The sequence below is a fragment of the Idiotropiscis lumnitzeri genome, chromosome 15 (genome assembly GCF_059441095.1).
Source record: "Idiotropiscis lumnitzeri isolate Australia: NSW breed Sydney's pygmy pipehorse chromosome 15, RoL_Ilum_1.0, whole genome shotgun sequence".
NCBI classification, from domain to species: Eukaryota; Metazoa; Chordata; class Actinopteri; order Syngnathiformes; family Syngnathidae; genus Idiotropiscis; species Idiotropiscis lumnitzeri.
In genome coordinates this window covers 5,316,891-5,337,160 of record NC_142405.1, presented here as the reverse complement: position 1 = coordinate 5,337,160, position 20,270 = coordinate 5,316,891, and the positions used below count along the sequence as shown (strand labels likewise).

At 42.8% G+C, this 20,270-nt stretch overlaps 6 protein-coding genes across 8 annotated transcripts; 2 read left to right on the top strand and 4 right to left on the bottom strand.

Annotated features, from left to right (window-relative positions):
- Positions 1 to 472: 472 nt before the first annotated feature.
- On the bottom strand, positions 473 to 2,426 carry msrb1a (methionine sulfoxide reductase B1a). The gene is made up of 4 exons (XM_088316612.1): positions 2,259 to 2,426; positions 1,486 to 1,628; positions 982 to 1,096; positions 473 to 767 (listed from the first exon to the last, which is right to left on the bottom strand). The coding sequence occupies exons 1-4, from the start codon at positions 2,311 to 2,313 to the stop codon at positions 748 to 750; spliced, it is 333 nt and encodes a 110-aa protein (XP_088172738.1). The 5' UTR covers positions 2,314 to 2,426; the 3' UTR covers positions 473 to 747.
- Positions 2,427 to 2,994: 568 nt separating this feature from the next.
- LOC148322433 (testis-expressed protein 2-like) lies at positions 2,995 to 8,226 on the top strand. 2 transcript variants are annotated; one of them, XM_088316580.1, is made up of 12 exons: positions 2,995 to 3,073; positions 3,972 to 5,025; positions 5,449 to 5,625; positions 5,704 to 5,962; positions 6,075 to 6,250; positions 6,330 to 6,512; positions 6,652 to 6,751; positions 6,835 to 6,967; positions 7,128 to 7,253; positions 7,429 to 7,638; positions 7,712 to 7,832; positions 7,904 to 8,226. In XM_088316580.1, exons 1-12 carry the CDS (start codon positions 3,018 to 3,020, stop codon positions 7,964 to 7,966), a joined length of 2,658 nt encoding a protein of 885 aa, XP_088172706.1. In that variant the 5' UTR covers positions 2,995 to 3,017; the 3' UTR covers positions 7,967 to 8,226. The 2 variants fall into 2 exon arrangements, with proteins under 2 accessions (XP_088172706.1, XP_088172707.1); XM_088316581.1 differs by lacking the exon at positions 2,995 to 3,073 and adding an exon at positions 3,076 to 3,100.
- LOC148322432 (large ribosomal subunit protein uL3-like) lies at positions 6,449 to 11,422 on the bottom strand. 2 transcript variants are annotated; one of them, XM_088316600.1, is made up of 11 exons: positions 11,276 to 11,422; positions 10,947 to 11,139; positions 10,065 to 10,233; positions 9,855 to 9,990; positions 9,217 to 9,403; positions 8,982 to 9,142; positions 8,801 to 8,902; positions 8,622 to 8,717; positions 8,434 to 8,553; positions 8,291 to 8,341; positions 6,449 to 6,478 (listed from the first exon to the last, which is right to left on the bottom strand). In XM_088316600.1, the coding sequence occupies exons 1-11, from the start codon at positions 11,276 to 11,278 to the stop codon at positions 6,455 to 6,457; spliced, it is 1,242 nt and encodes a 413-aa protein (XP_088172726.1). In that variant the 5' UTR covers positions 11,279 to 11,422; the 3' UTR covers positions 6,449 to 6,454. The 2 variants fall into 2 exon arrangements, with proteins under 2 accessions (XP_088172726.1, XP_088172727.1); XM_088316601.1 differs by lacking the exon at positions 10,947 to 11,139 and having other exon boundaries at positions 11,276 to 11,396.
- Positions 11,423 to 12,387: 965 nt separating this feature from the next.
- Positions 12,388 to 13,939, top strand: ndufb10 (NADH:ubiquinone oxidoreductase subunit B10). Its single transcript, XM_088317211.1, has 4 exons — positions 12,388 to 12,703; positions 13,298 to 13,436; positions 13,569 to 13,708; positions 13,795 to 13,939. Exons 1-4 carry the CDS (start codon positions 12,556 to 12,558, stop codon positions 13,884 to 13,886), a joined length of 519 nt encoding a protein of 172 aa, XP_088173337.1. The 5' UTR covers positions 12,388 to 12,555; the 3' UTR covers positions 13,887 to 13,939.
- A 615-nt stretch (positions 13,940 to 14,554) lies between these two features.
- rps2 (ribosomal protein S2) lies at positions 14,555 to 16,909 on the bottom strand. Its single transcript, XM_088317737.1, has 7 exons — positions 16,844 to 16,909; positions 16,413 to 16,550; positions 16,233 to 16,322; positions 15,646 to 15,753; positions 15,218 to 15,551; positions 14,783 to 14,874; positions 14,555 to 14,687 (listed from the first exon to the last, which is right to left on the bottom strand). Exons 2-7 carry the CDS (start codon positions 16,545 to 16,547, stop codon positions 14,607 to 14,609), a joined length of 840 nt encoding a protein of 279 aa, XP_088173863.1. The 5' UTR covers positions 16,548 to 16,550; positions 16,844 to 16,909; the 3' UTR covers positions 14,555 to 14,606.
- Positions 16,910 to 17,656: 747 nt separating this feature from the next.
- rnf151 (ring finger protein 151) lies at positions 17,657 to 20,221 on the bottom strand. Its single transcript, XM_088317719.1, has 4 exons — positions 19,899 to 20,221; positions 19,150 to 19,319; positions 18,985 to 19,081; positions 17,657 to 18,248 (listed from the first exon to the last, which is right to left on the bottom strand). Exons 1-4 carry the CDS (start codon positions 19,899 to 19,901, stop codon positions 17,787 to 17,789), a joined length of 732 nt encoding a protein of 243 aa, XP_088173845.1. The 5' UTR covers positions 19,902 to 20,221; the 3' UTR covers positions 17,657 to 17,786.
- Positions 20,222 to 20,270: the final 49 nt, after the last annotated feature.

Genomic DNA, 20,270 nt, shown 5'->3' with positions numbered 1-20,270 from the left:
TCATTTAAAGCTTGTTTAAATTAGAAACACGTGTTTAAAATAGTAAATTATCACTTAGAGGTGGCGGGAGTCATGTGACTTGTATTTACAGTATCAATTTCGCTCCTATTTAAGGTTTAATAGCACCACCTACTGACGAAATACTGCAATTGCTCGTTTACAACAATATTTAAGGTCCAGTAGCACCACCTGCTGATGAAATGCTGCAACTGCCCTTTTAAGTCCGTCCAACAGAGAACACACCTCTCAATCGACGAGACAATTAAAAAGGATTCATGATAAATAATTATGGGGTGTAATTTCTCCTAAATGTTAATTGCATGCATTCAACTTTGTGGTAGACCCGTTTATGTTCAAGCATGACCCAAACTCGGTCCTGAAAAGCCTGTTTGGATGAGTTTGGTGGGGAAAAATTCTGTCCATGTTTTCACACATTTCTGAAAAAAAAAAAAAAAAAGAAATACAGGCAGCATTGTGAATATAACTTTTAATACTAAAATCCTGAGAAGGAATAAAATAAAATACAATGAAACATTTTCAAATTACTGACTGTAAAAATTTGCTACGCGCTTCAATCCGGAATCACAAAATGTTGTTGCGGTCCAGTGCGGCCAGTCTCCATCCGAACTCTGGTGCTCCCCAATCGGGCTTTTTCCCAGAGCGCTTCATTCTCTGTCCACACTTACTTAGCAGCATCCAGAAACATCGACACGTCAAGCAGAACTTCCTCCTGCATGTGTGCTCACTTTATTGTCCATCAACTTTGTCTGTGTAGCAAAGCAAAAAAAAAAAAAAACACAAATAATGGCATCACATGGACTTTTTTGCCATGATATGGCAGAAGATTCAAGTATTTATTGTTACAGATTGGTTGACAATTCTCTTTCAGTTCATTTAGTTCTTTAACATTTGTGCTTGGTGACAACATTTCTCTGCAATGAGACAGAATTTCTGCGGAAATTCCATGTTGCATGACTGTACCTTTAGGGATGAACTTCAGTGAGCTGCTGAATATTCAAAAACGAGACACGCCTCTGGCGGGCCCGTCGTCGACAAACTCATGGCCGAGGCCATTACCACACTTGCCGCACAGTACCTGGAGTAAAATAAAATTCCATTAGTGTTTTGTTGGGCCGTCACTAGCCAATGTTTTTTTAGAATTTATTATTCTGTCGATTATTCCATTAACTTATCAAATAATCGTACAACATGTTATTTTGTATTCAAGTATATGGCAAAATCTACCTACATCCAAATAATAATTAAACAATTGCACCTGAGAGGAAGTGTGGTATTCACCAACGTTTTGGAAACTGAGAGCGATTCATGCAAAGCACCACTAGATTGATAAAACAACTACACAGGTTGCAGGTTATTCATGCTATGCTTGTAAAGACACTATTTTAAATTACATTACTCAAATAATTATGGCACGTGTCCCATTTTTGTATTATACATCTCCTTGTGATTTTCTTGTGATTGCACCTTGAAGGCTCCGGGTCTCTCCTGGTGTTTGGTCACACTGTCTTGGTGGACGGTTTCCGTGAAGGCAGGCCAAGGAGACGAATGCTCATACTTGGAGCGGCTGGAGAATAGATGGTGATCACACTTGGCGCATGCGTAAAGTCCTACAGGATGACAAAAGGGAATGGGATGCCTCTAAATATAGAGGTTACCATGTCTGCCTCACAGTTTTGAGGAATGAAACTCTTTTCCTGATTGGCGTATATATGAGTTTGCCAGCTTCCAGCCGTATTAAAATATTATAAATTCAGGTCATTGCTGAATAAATTGTTCATCATACTGTTTTTGTTTCATTTGTATTTGTGCTTTGTGAGTGACCGGTGACCAATCCAGGGTGAAACCCAAACTGATGCTCAAAAGCAGCCAGTTTACATACACTTGAATGGATAATGACACCATTTGGGATGCCAGTTATCAAGTTAAAGGAAGTACCTGGAGTTTTGTAAGGGTTGCGCAACCTACAAAATTTGTTACAAAACTTCGTCGTATTGAATTACACAATCCAAGGCAATTTTTCTGTTGTCACACATAATATAATTCGACGTAAATGAAAGTACACGGCAACATTCCTGTCGAGACAGTTATTAAAAAAACCAAACAAACAAAAAAACAGTTGAATAACAAACTTAGCTAACCAGCTAGCTCGCCACCGTTGACTTGGAACGTTAAATAGTTCATAATGGCAACGATTTACGTATGAACATCGAACAAAGTGGCGTTAGTCGTAGCAGCACCTGGTTTGAAGTGGTCTTTGTAGACTTCCCGACCGTTGAAGGAACAAAACGACATTTCCACCTGCTTTTGGTCAAGTTCGCGCAACAGTGAACCGTATCCTGGTGTAGTGGTCAAGTAGCTTGCGTACGTACACGACGGCAACTTCCTGTCTATAATTTCGCGCAATTCAAAACAAAACCGGAAATTATATTTTGTCCAGCGATTTTATTACTTTGCCAGGAAAAGTGGGGTGGACTTTTGCTACGATAGTACTAATAGTACTAATAGTAAGTTAAAAATACACGAATAAAACCAATAGTACTTTTTAATACGTTGGTTTTCAATCAAAATATTAGAAACACCTCTCCCTATGAAGCAGATACCCAAAGAAATATCGATAGGTTTTAATTTAAAGGGATAACGTGTATTCAATTGTGCAATGCAAGCGACGCGATTCGCAATTGATTCCGTTCATTTGACGTAAACAAGATGAGCAGCGCTGTCAAGTGTTGGCCTTCTACTTCAAAAACTAATCTGGATTAAGAGGGTCGTCCAGTCTCCTGCCCTATGGAGACCAATAATCACATTATGATGCTTTGGTTTGACCCCTGCAAACGAAGAGACGACATTATGATGTTTTGGTTTGACGCCTGCAGGAAACGAAGAGACGAGTGTGAAAGTCTTATGATTTTCTTTTTTGCGTGGGGAAAAGATTAACGTGAGTAACAAAGACTTTTCTTTGAATTTTTGACGCACGTAGAGTTTCTCGCAGGAGGCAGATGCCACACGATGCGTGCAGCGCCAGCACACTCAAGAATTTCTTCGCGGAACTGCGGTACATTTGTCACACATTCGTCTGACCGTAAGTATACATATCTGCTGCACATTGTCAAGTTATTACTGAACTCTTCCACAATTAACCATCCAAGGTAATTATTACGCATTTCCCTGGGCTGGAAATTGCACAATTATCCATTTATGGATTATCAGAAAATCAAATGGCATTAAGGGTACAAAGGCATGAGAGACCTTGTACTAACATTTTACTTCTGGATAAAGATGTGGATGTAGGATGTTATTTTCACTTTTATAATTGTAAAAGTGGACATTAGTGTACGATGTACAACTAGCCTTCCCTGCTTGTTTTGACAATTTAAGCACTACAATATTATTTTAAAATGAATTAGGATTTAATTTCTTTGTTCTGACGTTTTCAGCCAAAGCTTTAATCCCTAAAGTCATCTGCTATAATATTTTGCATTAATTGAATCTACCTGCACCATTTTGTTATTGATTGTATGGCAAGGGTGATTTTTTTTAAGGGAAAGTGTAGAATGTTTTGATTTTTCAAAGTCCATTGATTTTAAAAGTCAACTATTAATTTTGATCATATGCAAAAAAAGTTATATCACATGAACGTATATATTTTTTTAATATAATTGGAGGACTAGTAATCATTAATATTACAAGAGTGGCGGTTAAGTTATACACATTGTCGCTATAAAACTCATTCATGTAAAAAAAGGTGCAATAACGTGTCAGAACTATAGACATCAATCATGTTCCAGATGGTCCTTTTTTCAAAAATCTCCATCGCGTAAGTTTAAAAAAGGAGTCCGTGATCTCTAAAGCGTATTCTCACTGTAAAGTAAGGATTCTCATGTCTCTTTGTGATTGTCCTGAAGCTCCATGAGATGTTAAGACTTCCCGTGCTCTGATTCGATTTCCTTTAGGACCAGCATGGAGGAGCGTAGGCTCTTCTTAAACATGAACTACCACAAGGAGGGTTCCTCTGTAGCCTTCTCCAAAGACAAACCCAAGGAGGAGCAGCTTGATCCGAGCCAAAGCGACCAGCTGCCCACCTCTCCATCCACCCCTGTCCCTTTTAATGATTTATCCGCATCGTACTCCCCGCGCATATTTCAGCCTTCCTCGACAGACTTGAGAGCAAAACCTCAATTCTCATGCAAGAGTGAGCCGGATGGCAACATCTCTTCATCTGACACAAAGCCTGAGTTGCATCTCTTGAGGCAGACCCAGACAAAGATCCCCGACACTCCACCTGCAACAAGTGGAGTTCTAAATGAGAAAAATGGCCAACAAACACCAATTTGGACGGATCACGCGCCTTCTTCCAAGCATAGAGACACCCAGTGGTTTTCCACAAAGGATGAGCAAGGTCGGGAGAACTACAAGGCCTTGCATGAGTTTCGGAGCAAGGTCAATCCGACCATGTATGGGCAAGAAAGGCGCAGGCAGAGCTGGGCATCAAATGTGGAAGCCTCCCAAGAATCACAAGGACAAGAAGATGAAGACCTTAAGTGCCAGGCGACAGCTGAAGGCGATGCAGGTGCAAGTGACGCTCTTCTCAGAAAGCGTCGGTGGAGCTCCTTTGCGCCTGCAGAGCCGTGCCGCTCAAGCAGAGACTCTCACTATTTGAGTCTCACTTCCGGTGATATGAAAAGGGTGCCCGTCCCGCCAAATGGGTCGAGAGGTGCACATCGGCGCAGGATGAACCCGCAATCTGGTGGCACAATCCCAGAGTCAACATTTCAGAATCATTGGCTCATCCTGGTGGGCCTCGGGACTTACGTGTTGTCCACGATGCCCTTAACCTCGTATGTGACCGGCATGTCGGTGGGGGTTGCCTTTGGCTTCATCTTGGGCTTGCTGCTTGTGTGTGTGCTCGCCGCACGATGCTCAAAATCGACGGGGAAGTCGGACAACATCGAGCCGAGAAGTTGCGAGCCATTGGATGTAAAGCCCGCAGATTCAGAAGCACTTGAGGTAAAAATTCTAAATCATTTTTGTCTCACCCTTGTCTTCATTATGGTTTGTTTACTGGAGCGATCAGAGTGGAATTATTTTCACAACACACACACACACACACACACACACACACCCCCCCCACACACACACAACAAACCATGACCAAGAATGATTGTGTACTGTAGGGATCCTTGTCCATTAACTCATTTAATCCCAGAAATGTTCACTAGAGGAAACCCCTTATTTCCAGTGTTTTTCTGGATTTTGTGAGGCCAATAGAATATTGTGTTCTAATGCTATAAAAACATGGAGCTATGACGCAAAAAAAAAAAAGGCTAAGACGTATAAATACGTCTTTGGGAGGCTGGGACTACATTTTTGAAAATGTATATGTAGGTTTGACGGATTGTATGAGTTAAAAGCCTCCCACGTTCCTCTCAGGGTTGGCTGAATCAAGCACCCAACTACAACCCGGAGACGTTCCACCTGTCTGCCACCTATCCTGTCTTTGCAAGCCTGTCGGGAAGTCTGCTGCGGCTGTACCCTCAAGCATCTGATGGGTCCATCCAAGACATCTCACATTTGCCTGCACTGACCTACCAGCTGGCAAACTGTCAGGTTCGTAGATCTCTCGCTTACTGGCGGGACATTGCCCCCTTTGTAATCAAAGAGTTCACACCATTCCGTTGACATCAGGTATCACTCGCACCTCCTGGTTTGGCTCGGAAGAGGCTCTGGAACAAAAAATACCCCATCTGCATCACTCTCGCTGAGGGGGAAGTAGGTGAGGAGATTCTGGTGGAAGGGCAAGAAGGGGAAGGGTCAAAACGAAATCCTGCCCCCCTTGAGCACAACATGCCTCCTGTGGTGCTCTACCTGTTTGCCTGCACGGGACGAGAGAAGGAGTGGTGGTTTGAGAACTTGAGGTCTGCTTCCAGGATTGGAGCCTCAAACTGTGAGAACACTTCACTTGCCGTCTTCAGCTTAGTCCAGCGCTCTTCGATCCTGTTCTTCGAGGGCCGATACCTCTAAACGTTGCATGGTGGTCAATCGTTTCTCGCACTCAGATCCATCTCTTGGCGGAGATCCTGATGACGAAATACCAAAGGAGCATCCTGACCTTCCGGAGCGAGCAAGGGCGAGAAAATTGCTGGAGTACATGACAAACCTGGTTGACATGGAGAGTCGCAGACCTCAAGACTCAGACGTGGGTGAAAAGGAAAGCCTGGCGGCTGATAAAAAGGTCCATGAGCGCCACGTTGAGCGTTGCCTCCGCTGTTGTCTGTACGTCTTTCAACGAGTACGATTGGATCTTTCTGCAGGTGGACACTGAAGCACCCAGAGCCGACTCAAGTGCAGATTCTGGCGCTGGGCAAGAACCAGCTGAAGGCCAAATGGCCTGGTTGAACTCCTTGGCGGGTAGGATCTTCCTGTGTTTTCTACAGGATCAGTACTGGACCGACGTGGTGGCCTACAAGATCCAGCAGAAACTTTTGAAGCTAAAGGTACAAAATACAAACTGGCGAGGGCTCGGCAAGGCTTTCTCTGCTGACTTTTTTTACAACCTCATTTCTACGACAAACGAATCCACCCTGGCCTTCTAAATCTAAGTCCTCCTAAAAGTTGTAATTTGTCTCACTAAAGTTAAAATACTTCTTGAGTGAGCTGACCCTGGTTGACCTGGACATGGGTACCTCCTTGCCTCAAATCCTCAGCATCTCCAAACCGACACTGGACCAAAGAGGTACGCAAACACAGCGGCATCTTTGTAAAGGGTTATTGGTACGTACAACCAAGAGTGTTTGTGATGAACAAATTAACTTTCAGGGTTGTGGCTGGACCTGGATATCGTGTACAAAGGCTGCTTTAAAATGACCTTGCAATCAAAGCTGAACCTGAGTAGGCTAGGCAAAAATGACCAAGACGAGGATCCAAGCGGTTTGGAGCCTCAGCGAGAACGGTAACGTTTTGTAACATTTGGCCCATATAGTTTTCCTGATAAAATGCTTACTTTATGTAGACAATTAAATGAACAAAATACGAATGATCATGATTGATCCATTATACGTTTTAGTCAAGATGCTAATGTGTTTTTTTTTTCCTGGCGGGCAAAACTCGAGAGCGTCTAAACTGGCTGACAGCGATGAAGAGTCAACGAATGCGGCCTCTTCCGATGAAGACGACGTCCTGCTCTCTGAGGCCCGAGGGTGTGAAGGAGATAAGCTGGCAGCGAGTGCAGCCGACTTGTACGTTCAAGATGTTGAACGAGAGAACGTGTAGCGTTAGCAACGCGACAAAGATGTATTCATTAGCTTGTTTTGCATTGTTAGCGCAAGCTAATTGACTTACCTCGCTACATGATGTATTTAGGTTGATAGCTAACGATGGCTTAGTGGCGATATATCGTTATCGTTTTGGCAGGAAGTCGGCAGGCAGGGCCAGTACGAAGATTCTGAAATTTATGGACAAGATCGCAAAGTCGAAATATTTCCAGAAGGCCCGAGAGAATGAATACATCAGGAAGAAGATAGCCGAGGTGACCAACATGCCTCTCATGCTCACCGTTGAAGTTTTGGAACTCTCTGGAATGCTGGCCGTTAATATCCCGCCGCCTCCTTCCGACAGGATATGGTATTCAGTCTTCATTGCGCGTTCGGATACGTACAGCGCAAGCAAAACACGTGCTTTTACCTTTGCGTTTCAGGTACAGTTTCCGGGAAACTCCGAAATTAAACCTTGGCGTGCATCCCATGCTGGGGGAGAGGGAAGTCACCTTCACTCAAGTCACCGAGTGGATTGAGAGAAAGCTCAAAGGAGAGTTTCAGGTCAGCGTCTCTTCCAACTCAACAGTTGTATTTTCGTGAACCGTAAACACAACAGCTGTTATCGTCAACAGAAATTGTTTGTCATGCCCAACATGGATGATTTCTTTGTGCCTCTCATGACATGGCCCGTCTAGGCCATTCGCACCCTGGCAGAGTCCACTTCTTCTTCAGCGCCTATCCCCGAGGGAGGCCTGCCAACGGTGGATGAAAATGCCCATTGGCTGCAGTGATGTGAATGAGTGGCCATTTTCCCGTCATTTTTTTTTTTTTGAGGATGGGCATTTTGCCACAGTTAATTGGAGGGAGAAAACCTCTATTCTCAGTTATTTAATGAAAAACCTTTTGTGCTCAAGATGAAGTAATTGCTCATATTAAAATACAAATGTGCTCTAAACCTTTATTTGTATTTTTAATAACATATCCGCTTCATCCTGGAAAACACTCCAAATGTTTCAAACCTGTGGCTGGGGTTCTGGCAGAGTCTTACAGGCGTCCTTCTTTTGTGGACCCTGCAGGTAAGCCAAGGGTCAGGAAAAAGTGCCAATGAGGAGCTTAATAAGAAATCAAAACATGCTTGAGTAATCGGGTTAAAGTCGCTGACCATAAAAGCTCTTTTCTCCTGCGCGGTCTGGAAGCGACCGTGACCAAACTTGGATGTGGTGTCAATGAACTTGAGCTCGATGGTTTCCAACGCTTTGCGAGACGTGTGCACCAGCAAAGACTTGGAAGGAAGCGAGTGATGGAAGTTACTTGGATGATAAAAGCCACCTTTCGAAAGGTGAGACTTACCTTACGGAGTGTGAGGACGCGTTTCTTAGTACCGACTACGCAACCTTTCACCATGACAAAATCGTTATTCACCTCGCCGTAGTGCGGAAAGCCGCCCTGCAATTCAGCACACAAATGGTGGAAGAACACATGTAGACAGACAACACATTTGAATGATTTCATCAAATGTAAATAAATACCATGGGGGAAATGGTCTTCTGGGTAACGTCATAGTTCGTGGTGGCGTTATTCCGGATCACCTTTCCATCCTGGATGTGAACGCCCTTACCGATTCGGTAGATCTGAGAAAAGCAGGAGATCAAACGTAAAAGTCCGACATTGAAAAAGAATGCTTTGGTGGCCGGCAGGCGCAAAGCGAACCTTCTTGTTGATCTCAGTACGATGGTGAAAGCCCTTTTGACCGACCCGTGCGATGCTGTATCCCACTCGAGCCGGATGCCACGCCCCGATGCACGCCACCTTCCGCAGACCCTTGTGAGTTTTCCTGGGGAGCTTTTTTGTGTGCCAGCGGCTTGTCACGCCTATCCGCGTGGGAACAAGGAGTTTACCATTTTTTGGGAAGATAATGGGCAATTCTGGATGACTGACATCTAACCTTTAAGGCCGTGACCCTTTGTAACCCCAATGATATCGATCAACTCATCCTGGTGGAAAACTGCAGAGACGGGTACCGCTTGCTCCAGACGCTCCTTGGCCCAGTCCACTTTTTCCGAAATGCTCCCCCCGTTTAACTGCACCTCCAAAATGTGAGCCTTCTTCTGCTTTATGGGCAGCAATCGCATCTGAAAATGAGCAAGCAGGGAGAGGCGTGCGGTGAGAGGTAAGGTGTACTTAATAGCACACAAGTTCACGTCTGAGTTCGCCGTGATAAAAGCAGGAGCTCAAATATGTTTTTCGAAGTGCATCTTGATCGTGTTACGGAGCTGAAGGCTTTGCACGCTGTTACAAGTGGTCTTGGCTTACCTTCACCTTGCTGGCTGCCAAAATCAAGGTTTCCCCCCGGGCAAAAGTCGGACGAGTTCTGCTCTAAAATATATTTTTAAACTGTCCTTTGAAACAGCAGCCGCTGACCACGGCCAGACTTGTTTTGCACAAAGCGGCCCGGGAGAGGTGACATCTAATCCTTCGGTCACATGTGGTCAGGTGGATGTTGACCTTTTGTCATAGTGAAAGCTACATGTTGCTTTTACAGTTTGTCATCTACATGAAAGTTGTGAAGAAACATTGTCTTACCTGAGAGTGAACAATGACCCGAATGACGGAACAATATTTTTTCATCATGGTAAAATCCTTGTCCAGCGCTTTCTTTCCTGTCTCGTCTCGCCACTTCTTACTGTATTTAGTGAAGGCCTTCTTCTTGCTCTTGTGCCTGGAATCAATGAAAACGCGTACAGGGTTGCGGAAGGTGTACCTATTTTTGTGGCTGTCACATCACACACATACCAGTTTTTGTAGAACCTGCGCTTGCACTCATCGCTGAGATGTTCTGCGTAGATGGTCTTCAGGGCGCGCAGACCGCGGATCGTGCGGATGTAGCCCACCAAGCCGATCACCATGAGCGGGGGGGTCTCGATGATGGTAACCGCCTCCACTTCTTCGCGCTTTGATTGCTCTGTGGAAGAAATGGAACAGTGATTTTCAAAGTGTGATACGTAGTGGTGACCGCTCATGCTCCATGGGAGGACCTTTCAGGCTTCACGTGGAGTCACAATCCTTTCTCGAGAGCCTCGCGATTCAAATGCTAAGCTTTGTGATGTGAGAACAAGAGACCAAGCAAAAATAATTTAATTTACTTTAATTTAATCATTTAATTTATGTTTTTTGGGTGCTTAATGTAACTTTTAACCTTAAATAATTAATTAAAAAATATATTTTTAAATGTGTTTCATAAGTGTACACACCCTCTTATAACCGAGGGAGTGGCTGTGCGCATAATTAACCAATCTCACTGAAATGCGTATTAAATTGGGACCTAGCACACACCTGCCATCATATAAAGTGCATTGATTAACCCTCAAAGAAACCCAGCTGTTCCAGTGAGCTTTTTCTGACATTTGGAAAGGGGTGTGTAGACTTATTATATCCACGGTAGGGGTATGAAATTTATTAGGTAAATAAAAAAGTGGGTTTGGTGGATAATTGCCAGGTAAGGAAACCAATCCATGTTTAGAATATTTTTACAATACAAACCCAATCTTTCTTAAAATAAAATTAAATTAAATTAAAATAATATATATATATATATATATATATATATATTTATTTATTTATTTATTTTTTTATTTTTATTATTCCACATGCATCCACTTTGCACAATGTACATACTGAGCCCAACGCGGTGCACCTCTCTGAGGGTGTGTGTCATGCCAGCCTTGTATCCCAAGAAGGCGGTGAGGTGCACAGGCTTGCTGGGTTCATCTTTAGGCCACGTACGCACTCTGCCTCTGTGCCTCTTGCTACGCTTGCGAGGGAGAAAGCCCAAGTGTCCATGGCGCGGTGCGTGAAATTTGCGATGTGACTGGAGAGGAGGGGGCGTAACCCACAGACAACACATGTAGGTTAATAAAGCATCTGAGACTGATAGGAAAATCCTAAAACAAACTTGGCAAAGTCGCATTGAAGCAGAATAGAAGCGAAACACAAAGACTACTGACCATGTCTGTGCAGGCTGACCAGGCGAGAGCTACAAAAAAAAGAACCTGACGTTGGAAGTCACACACTGTCGAGCTCTAATTTGGTGTTTGGCCCCACGCAAGCCGCCGTGTTCATTTTCAAACAACATTGCCAATGTGGAGAAGATGGGAGGAGTGGGGCGTTCAGAAGTTTAAGGAGGTGCAAAGACTAGTAGACAGGAACCATTTAGCCAAGAATGGAGTGGAAAGGGGGTGGATTTTATTTGGTAGGCATGTTCATCACTTAGTTTAATATTTAATAATCATAAAGAGGAGGAGCGCCAAAGTCAGCGACAGTTGATTTGTAAGATTAAGACAGCTGCAAAAGAACAACACCAGATAAATACAAATTACCAAAACAGTGTGGGATAAAATAAAACAGGAGTTTCCAAAAATCTGACATCTTTGAAAAATGAATATCAGAGCTTCTATATCTCCAAGACAAACAGGCTTCATGCTGCCTAGTTATCAGAACTCCAACAATTTATTCAAATGGGTGTGATTTTATAAGTGACTTTCCAAAGACAAGCAAACGGTTTAATTTTGCCCTAATATGCTAACTAGTTCATTCATCACCCTAAAAAAGGAAAACTTGAACTTAAACTTAACTTTAACAATTATCTTTTTACTTGCTTAATAGAAAAGAAAAAGTAAGATCATTTGAACTAAAATTCGAAACTATTTGACCGAGAATTGGCTATGTTTATAGACTGTGATTTTTTTCTTATAATACCGTATTTAAAGTGCTTTGTTACAGTTGCAGTTGCTGTGAAAATGCACTATATAAATAAAGTTGGCTTGTATACTGTATATCAATAATAGCTTGAATATACGTTACGACTATGGTGCAAATGCAGAAGAATACGGGAGTCTCGTTCATAACGTTTTTTTTTTACTCACTTTGCCAGACGTTCGTAAGCTTGAAACGCGAGTCCAAGTTTCAGAAAACTGACTTTTTTTTTAAGTTCTTTGGCGACATCTATTGGCTGCACGATGATAGCAGCTTCAACTCTGACCTTTACTCTTCGAACTTTCTGTTTGGGAGGAAATAGTCTTCTGAATTCATGTATTTTTTAATATTAAACGTCTAAATTTTTTTTTTTAAAAAGGACCAAAGCCAAACCAATATTAGGTGAGAGATTTTCATCAAATAAACGTTTTCGCTGCCGGTCGGCCCCAACGCGCATGCGCACCCTCGAGAGGAGAACTGTCGAGGTCGAATTGGAGGATTTCTCCTGCTGTATAGATTCAAAGAAGGCAAAATGCCGTCCGACTTTGATAAGGACGCCTATCCGGAGCCTCCTCGGCAGACTCCGGTTGTGGACAAACAGACGTCTCTGCCGAACCCTGCCTTGATTGTGTCTAAACTCTTCTATTACTCGGTGGACTTGCCTGTCAGCACATTTAGAGGTAAACGAAGCTAACGCGGCTAGCTGGCTGCTAGCACAACAATTGACGCTAACCATGACTTTAACACATTATTTGAGTGTAGCTTACGTTTTTTAAATGTTACATGAATTACATTTTTACTTTACGGTTTAACGTGAGTGAGATTTTTTATGGTTGGGATGTGTTTTGATTCATCGTGCTATTTTGTCATATGTACACATGTGCATTTAAAAAAAAAAAGAAATACTCAACATAATGCATTTAAAAACACGGGTTGTGCCTTTTGTCAAGGTCACACAAATTATCTGGTACATTACCAAATAAAAGAAAAAAATCCCGGGGTAAAACCATTATTTATGATCCTGAATTATACAAGAAAAAAGCTAAAGAATTTCTATTTTTATGTCTGAGGTCCTTTGAGAAAGAAACTCACATTGTGATAGAGCTTAGTGGTAATGTATATCAGCCCATACAGCTTTATATATTTAGACCAGGCAACATTAAAAAAAAACAAAAGGTACCAAATTGCTGTCACATAAAATTGCCCCTCACGTCTATTTTTTTGTTTTAACTGCAGTCACTTTTGCTACAAAATTTGCTGTCTTCTCTTTCTAGAGGTTGTCGACAGCATTCGGGCTAAAAACAAGTCGGTCTACTACCACCAGAAGTTCCGCCGCGTTCCCGACCTGACCCAGTGCCAAGAAGGCGATTACCTGTGCTACTATGAGGCAGAGATGCAGTGGAGGAGAGACTAGTGAGAACATTTCTTGCATTCAGTCCAAGTGTACATGAACTGTAAACGTCATGATTAGATCCCACTGTAACAGTAGACTTAAAAATGGTGCTTATAATGCTCAATTATGACACTATTATTGTCATACTTCAGCAAAGTAGACCAGGAGATCGTGAAGGTCATCCAGGAGCGTATGAGGGCCTGCCATCAGCGAGAAGGCTTCAGCTACGAGCAGAACTGCTCAAAGGAGATTGAGCAGTTCAATGAGGTCACCAAGAACTACGAGTTACGCTGTATGTTTTGCACTTTATTGAGTCACTAACATTTTCTCAGATTTTTTATTTTTAAATTGTGGAAATATTTCTTTGTCTTGGCCCAGATGGTGACCTCGGAGCATATGCCAGTGGCAGGAAATGTCTGATGAAGCAAAAGGAGAGGATGATGGCAGCAGCTCAGAGTCAAAATGCTTAACAGTCCTCTTGCCTCACCTGTGCAATAGTTGTAAAATAAAGTGTTTAAATCTGTGTCATGATACTTAATTATACAATAATCACAGAATGGATATGGTAATACAATTTAACAAGGTAGCATTACCAAAGATGGGCACATGACCCTATTTTGACGACCATCCACCGTCTGCAACCTAGGCACACTTCAGTTATTGGCCGCCATCTTCATTCCTAAAAACTACAGATTGCTCTTGACGTTCTGCCCAATTTAGGTGTGGCACAATTCTTGACAGATAAAGGATTTTGACCCATCCGTAATCATGAAAAATACCAATTTGCTTCATTACCTGCATCAGAAAGGCCAATGAAAGAAAGTTTCAGTAATAATCACTTGACAAGATTGTTTTTACAAATGTCAAAGTAGCCATTGCATTGAGTTTTCTTAATGTGACCCAGAGGAATGTTAGGACACCAAGTTAAAACCAACATGGTGCCAGCTAGACCACAAACAGTCCATAGGCCTACTTTAAAATGCTGCACATGTGATCATTTGAAAATGTTAATTTCAGAGATTTACAGTATTGGATATCAGTGTTCTTTACCTTATTAGATGAATAATTATGATCTACAATTAACTTCAGTTTGTAAAAACATGTTTTTGGTGAGAATGACAGACGAGGCACGAGGATGTGATGTTACCGCCAGAACTTTTATTTCAACAGTTCAGCCGTATAAAAAAAGTTTAGGGTGCTGCAGCCTGGGCAGCCTGGCTTCGCTGCACAGAGACTCTGGTGTGTGTCTTGGCCAGATGGTCAGTAAACTCCTTGGGGGGAAAAAAAAAAATATTTAAGTCAGAAAAAAGACTAGTGATTTCTGGCTTGATGAGTGAGCAATGAATTGAGTGCTTAGCATTCAGACCTGGTATGGAGACTTTGTGAAGACTGTCTCTTTCCAGAGGTCAGGTGTCAGGTAGCTGTAAGTCTTGGAGATGGCATCAAAGGTGGCCTTGGCTGTAGGAGGGAGACAAATTTGTTTAACCAAACCCAAATATTTAGAAGTCTTCCAAGTAACAGTGGTACCTCAATTTACAAAGAACCCAAGTTTTGGCCTACAAGTCATTGTTAAGGACAGATTTTGTCAGGAATTGTGAGAAAAATTTGAAGTTGCGGGCACTTGACTAGATTGTGGCAACAAACTTAGGTTGAACGGTTTAATATAAAAAAAAAAAAATGCTCGTTTCTTTCAATAGGGAAATAATTTAAGATGAAGCATTTAAGTCAAAGTACCACCCTATATGGAGGTATACCATCACGGCCAGCCCTAAATAAGGATTCACAGTCGTTAAAAATTTACCAAAGTTGCCGAGTGTGGCAGTGCAGCCCCGGGCGGATGTGTAGCAGTCGTCAATTCCGGCCATCATCAGCAGCTTCTTGGGCACGGGAGCCGACACGATACCGGTACCACGGGGTGCTGGGATGAGACGCACCAGAACGGAACCGCAACGGCCCGTCACCTTGCAGGGAACTGTGTGGGGCTTGCCAATTTTGTTACCCCAGTAGCCTCTCCTGACGGGCACGATGGACAGCTTGGCCAGGATGATGGCGCCTCGGATGGCGGTGGCCACCTCCTTGGAGCACTTGACTCCCAGGCCCACGTGGCCGTTGTAATCACCGATGGCGACAAATGCCTGTTAAGACAACGCATGCTCACATCTAAAACTTCACTTGGGGGGAGTTTATGGGGATCAATCACATCCCGAATGGGCATGAGGGTGTGTTCACCTTGAACCTAGTACGCTGACCAGCCCTGGTCTGCTTCTGGACAGGCATGATCTTCAGCACCTCATCTTTCAGACTGGACCCCAAGAAGAAGTCAATGATTTCAGACTCCTGTGAAGTTTAAAACAAAAAGCTGTAGCGTGCAATTGAAACCTCCACATAAAAGTCGAAAACACAATCGTGGACATCCTGCCTCACATACTATAGACTCTTGCAGACATCTTTAACAACCTACATAGTTGGCAGTGGACTGCATCATACTTTAGTTGTCTTCTTTAGTTCTGACATATTCCAAAGGCCTTTGAAAGATTCAGGGGCTAGCATGAATCAAAACTAAATATGTTCAATTTTCTGTCAATGCAGGCCAATTAAGTACATATAAAGGGTTGCCAAAGGATATTAACCAACGCTGCCAAATAAAAAATTAGGCAACATAAATCAGATTTAACATATTTGAGCCAAACTAGAACGTGCAACTAATAAAATGATTGTGCATCTTTTATTTTAATTTGCCACTCTGAAAGGTGTTTAGCAAACTGGAAAAAGTAGAAATTAATTTAATAAATTAAGCTTACACACAATCAACTTACCTTGATGGGCAGAGAGTACAGATAGATCTCCTCCAGGGACTTGATTTTCATGTCCTTAACCAGGCGGCCCAGCTTGGTGACTGGCACCCACTACAACGGAAAATAGTAAAATTATGTCGCGTTTTCGAGCCTCGATGCATGCATTTGCGTTTAAACAGCTCGAATGAATGCTGCACTCACTTCCTTGTCCTCGGCTTTGCCTCCCCGGGCACCGCGGCCTCTTCCACGGCCTCTGCCGCGTCCACGGCCCCGACCGCGGCCACCAGGGCCAAAACCTCCGCGAAAACCTCCCCTACCACCGGCGTCGTCCGCCATTTGCTGTGGAATAAAACGCCATAAATCACTCGAAGGCGAAAAGGAAACGGGCTCGGGATAATTTAGAAGTCGTCGCGATTTTGGTGACGGACGAGCATGAATTTCACCGCCATATTTGTGAATAAGGACAACACAATAGTGTCCACAATGTTATAAAAACGGTCAACGATATAATCAGTTTTATTAAAAAATACATCATCGCGTTATTTTCGAGCAGTCAGTGTTCAAATTGAGATAAGGATGTTTAAGATTTTGAAGGATTATGCGCTTGTATGTGCGGAGAGCAGCGTACTTACGTGATTGATAATACAGGAAGAAGACTCGGCGGAGGGCCCAGCGGCTTTTATTCACATGAAACATCGCGATACTTCGAACAAAAGTATCCTGCCATATACTGCCGCGTAGTGGCAACCTTTCGCTAAAAGAGCTTTCAAAAGTCTACGAAAGGACGTATATTATTTACCCTAAATATAACAAAATTTGATAATTTTCAACATTTGCACCTCAATTTATTAGGATTTAATAGGTTTTAAGGGAGAATGTGAGTGGCATGGCGACATCAGAAATTTTAATATTATTATTATTAAATACATCATAACATATAACTGACTGAAAACAACACCAGTTTTTGCAGTGCTGAAGTAAAATTTGTACACATTTATTTGAATGTAAAACTGCGGAAAATACTTTTTTGTTAATATTGCTATCCCTGGCTTTGAAGGCAATTCAGACATATTTTAATTTCTTAACAATTACAATAATTTTGGTGTCAGAGTGGCACGATGGCCTCACAGTGCAGAGGTCGTGGGATCGATTCCGTCTCGGGAGTTTGCACGAACTCCCCGTGCCTGCGTGGGTTTTCTCCGGGTACTCCGGTTTCCTCCCACATTCCAACGACTTGATGGTATGTTGATTGAATACTCGAAATTGTCCTGAGGTGTGAGTGTGAGAGTGGATGGTTGTTTGTCTTTGCATGCTCTGCGATTGGCTGGGAACGAGTTCAGGGTGTACTCTGCTCCAGCATGCCCGTGACTATTGTGAGGAGAAGCCGACTAGATAATGGATGGATGGATGAATTCTGGTGTCAACATCCAACCAATAAACAAAGGTTGCATGTTTAGTATCGTTGTTTTATTTACAATATCTTACAAATGCACTCAATTGAATGTGATAATAAACCAATCTGCATTTGCCAACTCACAACATCAATGAAATTAGAACACATTCTTCCCTCTGCTGTCAGCCGTCACTGCTAAATCTGGTCCCTGTTGATCTGGAGCTGCCCTCTCCCAAGTCCTCCTCCACCTTGTGCAGCTCGTCCATCACCTGCAGACTCTCGCATATCAGCCCAATTTGCCTCTTCATGTGCGCCATGGTGTTCTGCATCCTCCTCATCTTCCTCTGCAGGGCGGCGGCGATGGCGCCGTGGTTCCTACTCTTGGCCTGGTACTGCAGCTTGAGCTGCATGTAGCAGTTGTGCTGAGCCCGTGTGCGGTGGGAGAGCACGGTGCCGCAGCCCATGTGGCATGGCTGGCGCCAGTGCTCGCAGTGGCGCCCGTGGGTCTCCAGGTCGCGGCGGAGTAGCTGCACCCGGCACCCGGGGTACGGGCAAGGGACCAGCTCAAACAAGCAGTTCAGGTTGTGGCAGTACTGCTCCGAGAGGGCGAATGTCGCTGCGCAGCCGCGGATCTCGTTCTTACACTGTAAAAGGCATTACATAAGAAAATCATCAGGTTTTTTTACCCCCTCAATTCACCCCTTTTTAAGGTAAAGAATAATAACTAATTCTAGTTTGTTGTCACCATTTTCCATAATTTCTTATTTCCAACTCAATTTGTTGTTAAAAATAACAATGAAATGGGAGGGGCAGTAAGTGACGCAGTAAGACTACAGTAACATAAATCATTTTTTTGCACAAGATAAAGATACGTCAGGATAACAAAGAGAAATTGTAATAAATTAATATTAATTAGATACACAAATGAATTTCACCAGGTGGATTCTAACATAAAAAGCATGAAGCTGATAATGACTAGGAAGATAATAATCATTGGCAAATTTCACTACTTTAAAGGGTGAGGATTTTATTTGATTCTAGTGGTTAATTTCTTTCTTTATATAAATAAATAAAGTGGGAAATGTTACACTGTCACCTAAACACCGCCTGACCTGCTCAGAAAGGTTTTATGATGACAACCATTTCAACCAGGAGAAAAAAAAAATACTTTACATTTCCTAGGGATATGTGTACAACTTGGAAGTCTACCAGCCAACACAAACCTCGTTTATGTACCTTACAAACAAATACCTTACAAAATGGAAAGTCATCCATCATAATCCCAATCTAAACCTCATTTGAACATCTTTCTCAAAATATTCTGAGTGAATGACAGTGAATATGTGATTGGTGGCATACGTTGTCTTTATAAAGGCCTACCTTTATCTTCATGCGTCCTATGGCCTTGCTGAGTTTGAACATGACAAAGATCATGCATGCGTTAATCGGCTTTCGGCAGCAAGGACAGGTCTCTTGTCTAACAAGGGCAAACAAGAGTGACTCAACAGTTGCTAAATTGAAACATCCTCCCATGTTGGCTTGCACCTCTTGAGCCACTGCAAAATGCATTTCTTGCAGAAGATGTGGTGGCACGCCGCTCGAACGGGACACCGCAGGACCCCTTGGCAGATGGTGCAGATGAGATCGTAGTCTGGGGTGTCCACAAACTGCTCCACATCGTAGCCGCCGCTCTGCGATGACACGTCTGCGTCCGTCTGGACAATGACAACGGCGATGGAGAAAGAAAAGGAAAATGTTACAACAGATTTTTGGGAGAGAGATTCGCATCAAAGTCTGTACAGTACTTGTACATGCTCCAACCAGGGGCGGATTTAGGATTAGGCAAACAATGACAATTTTCTCGGGTCTTGAGATTTGCAGGGGTCCCCAGACGTATCACATGAACTGCTAAAAATAGTTCAGTGGAAACCTTAAAAACATATCACAGTGCTTAATCGAGCATCAACACTGGTCAACACCAAATTTTAATCAGAACTGAACTGTAACGTATTACTGGAGTGAAAACTTGAATCTAAACAGTATAATATGAAAATGAATTTATTAGTTTTGAATTAAAAGCACACATGACACTTGAAAGCAAAATTAAGGTGATTAAAATTGGGTTTTGGGGTTTGCCTGGCCTAAATTAAAATTTTCAATTTAAAGGTGGTCCGGGCAAAATTGAAATGTTCGGTCAACCATCAATATTGTTCATTAAATTAAATCTGATTATAAGGGAATGTTCACACTATCATCAATGAAAAACTGGTTTAAAAATTCTCTTCCCTACTCACCATGTTGCTCGTTTCCACTATCCGTTATGTTTCCATTCCAGCAACTTCACTTCACATCGACCCGTGTCACGGCGTTGCGTTCACACCCGTGTTATCATGACAAAACACGCATACGTGAACATTCCTGACACGCCATGAGGGAGGCACCGCATGCAAGTCGCCCTGACTGCAAAGCGCACTTTGGGGCGTGGTTCAATGAGGGGTGGAGTTAAACGTCTGGCTACGCCTACTCACATTCTAAACGCCTTTTTTTGTAGCCGTAGAGTTTCTGTGCAACGTATGCTAAATGTTAGTGTGTACAAATATGAATATATATATATATATACGCATGTGTGTATGTTTCATGCTATAAAAAAAACGGATGTACATCGC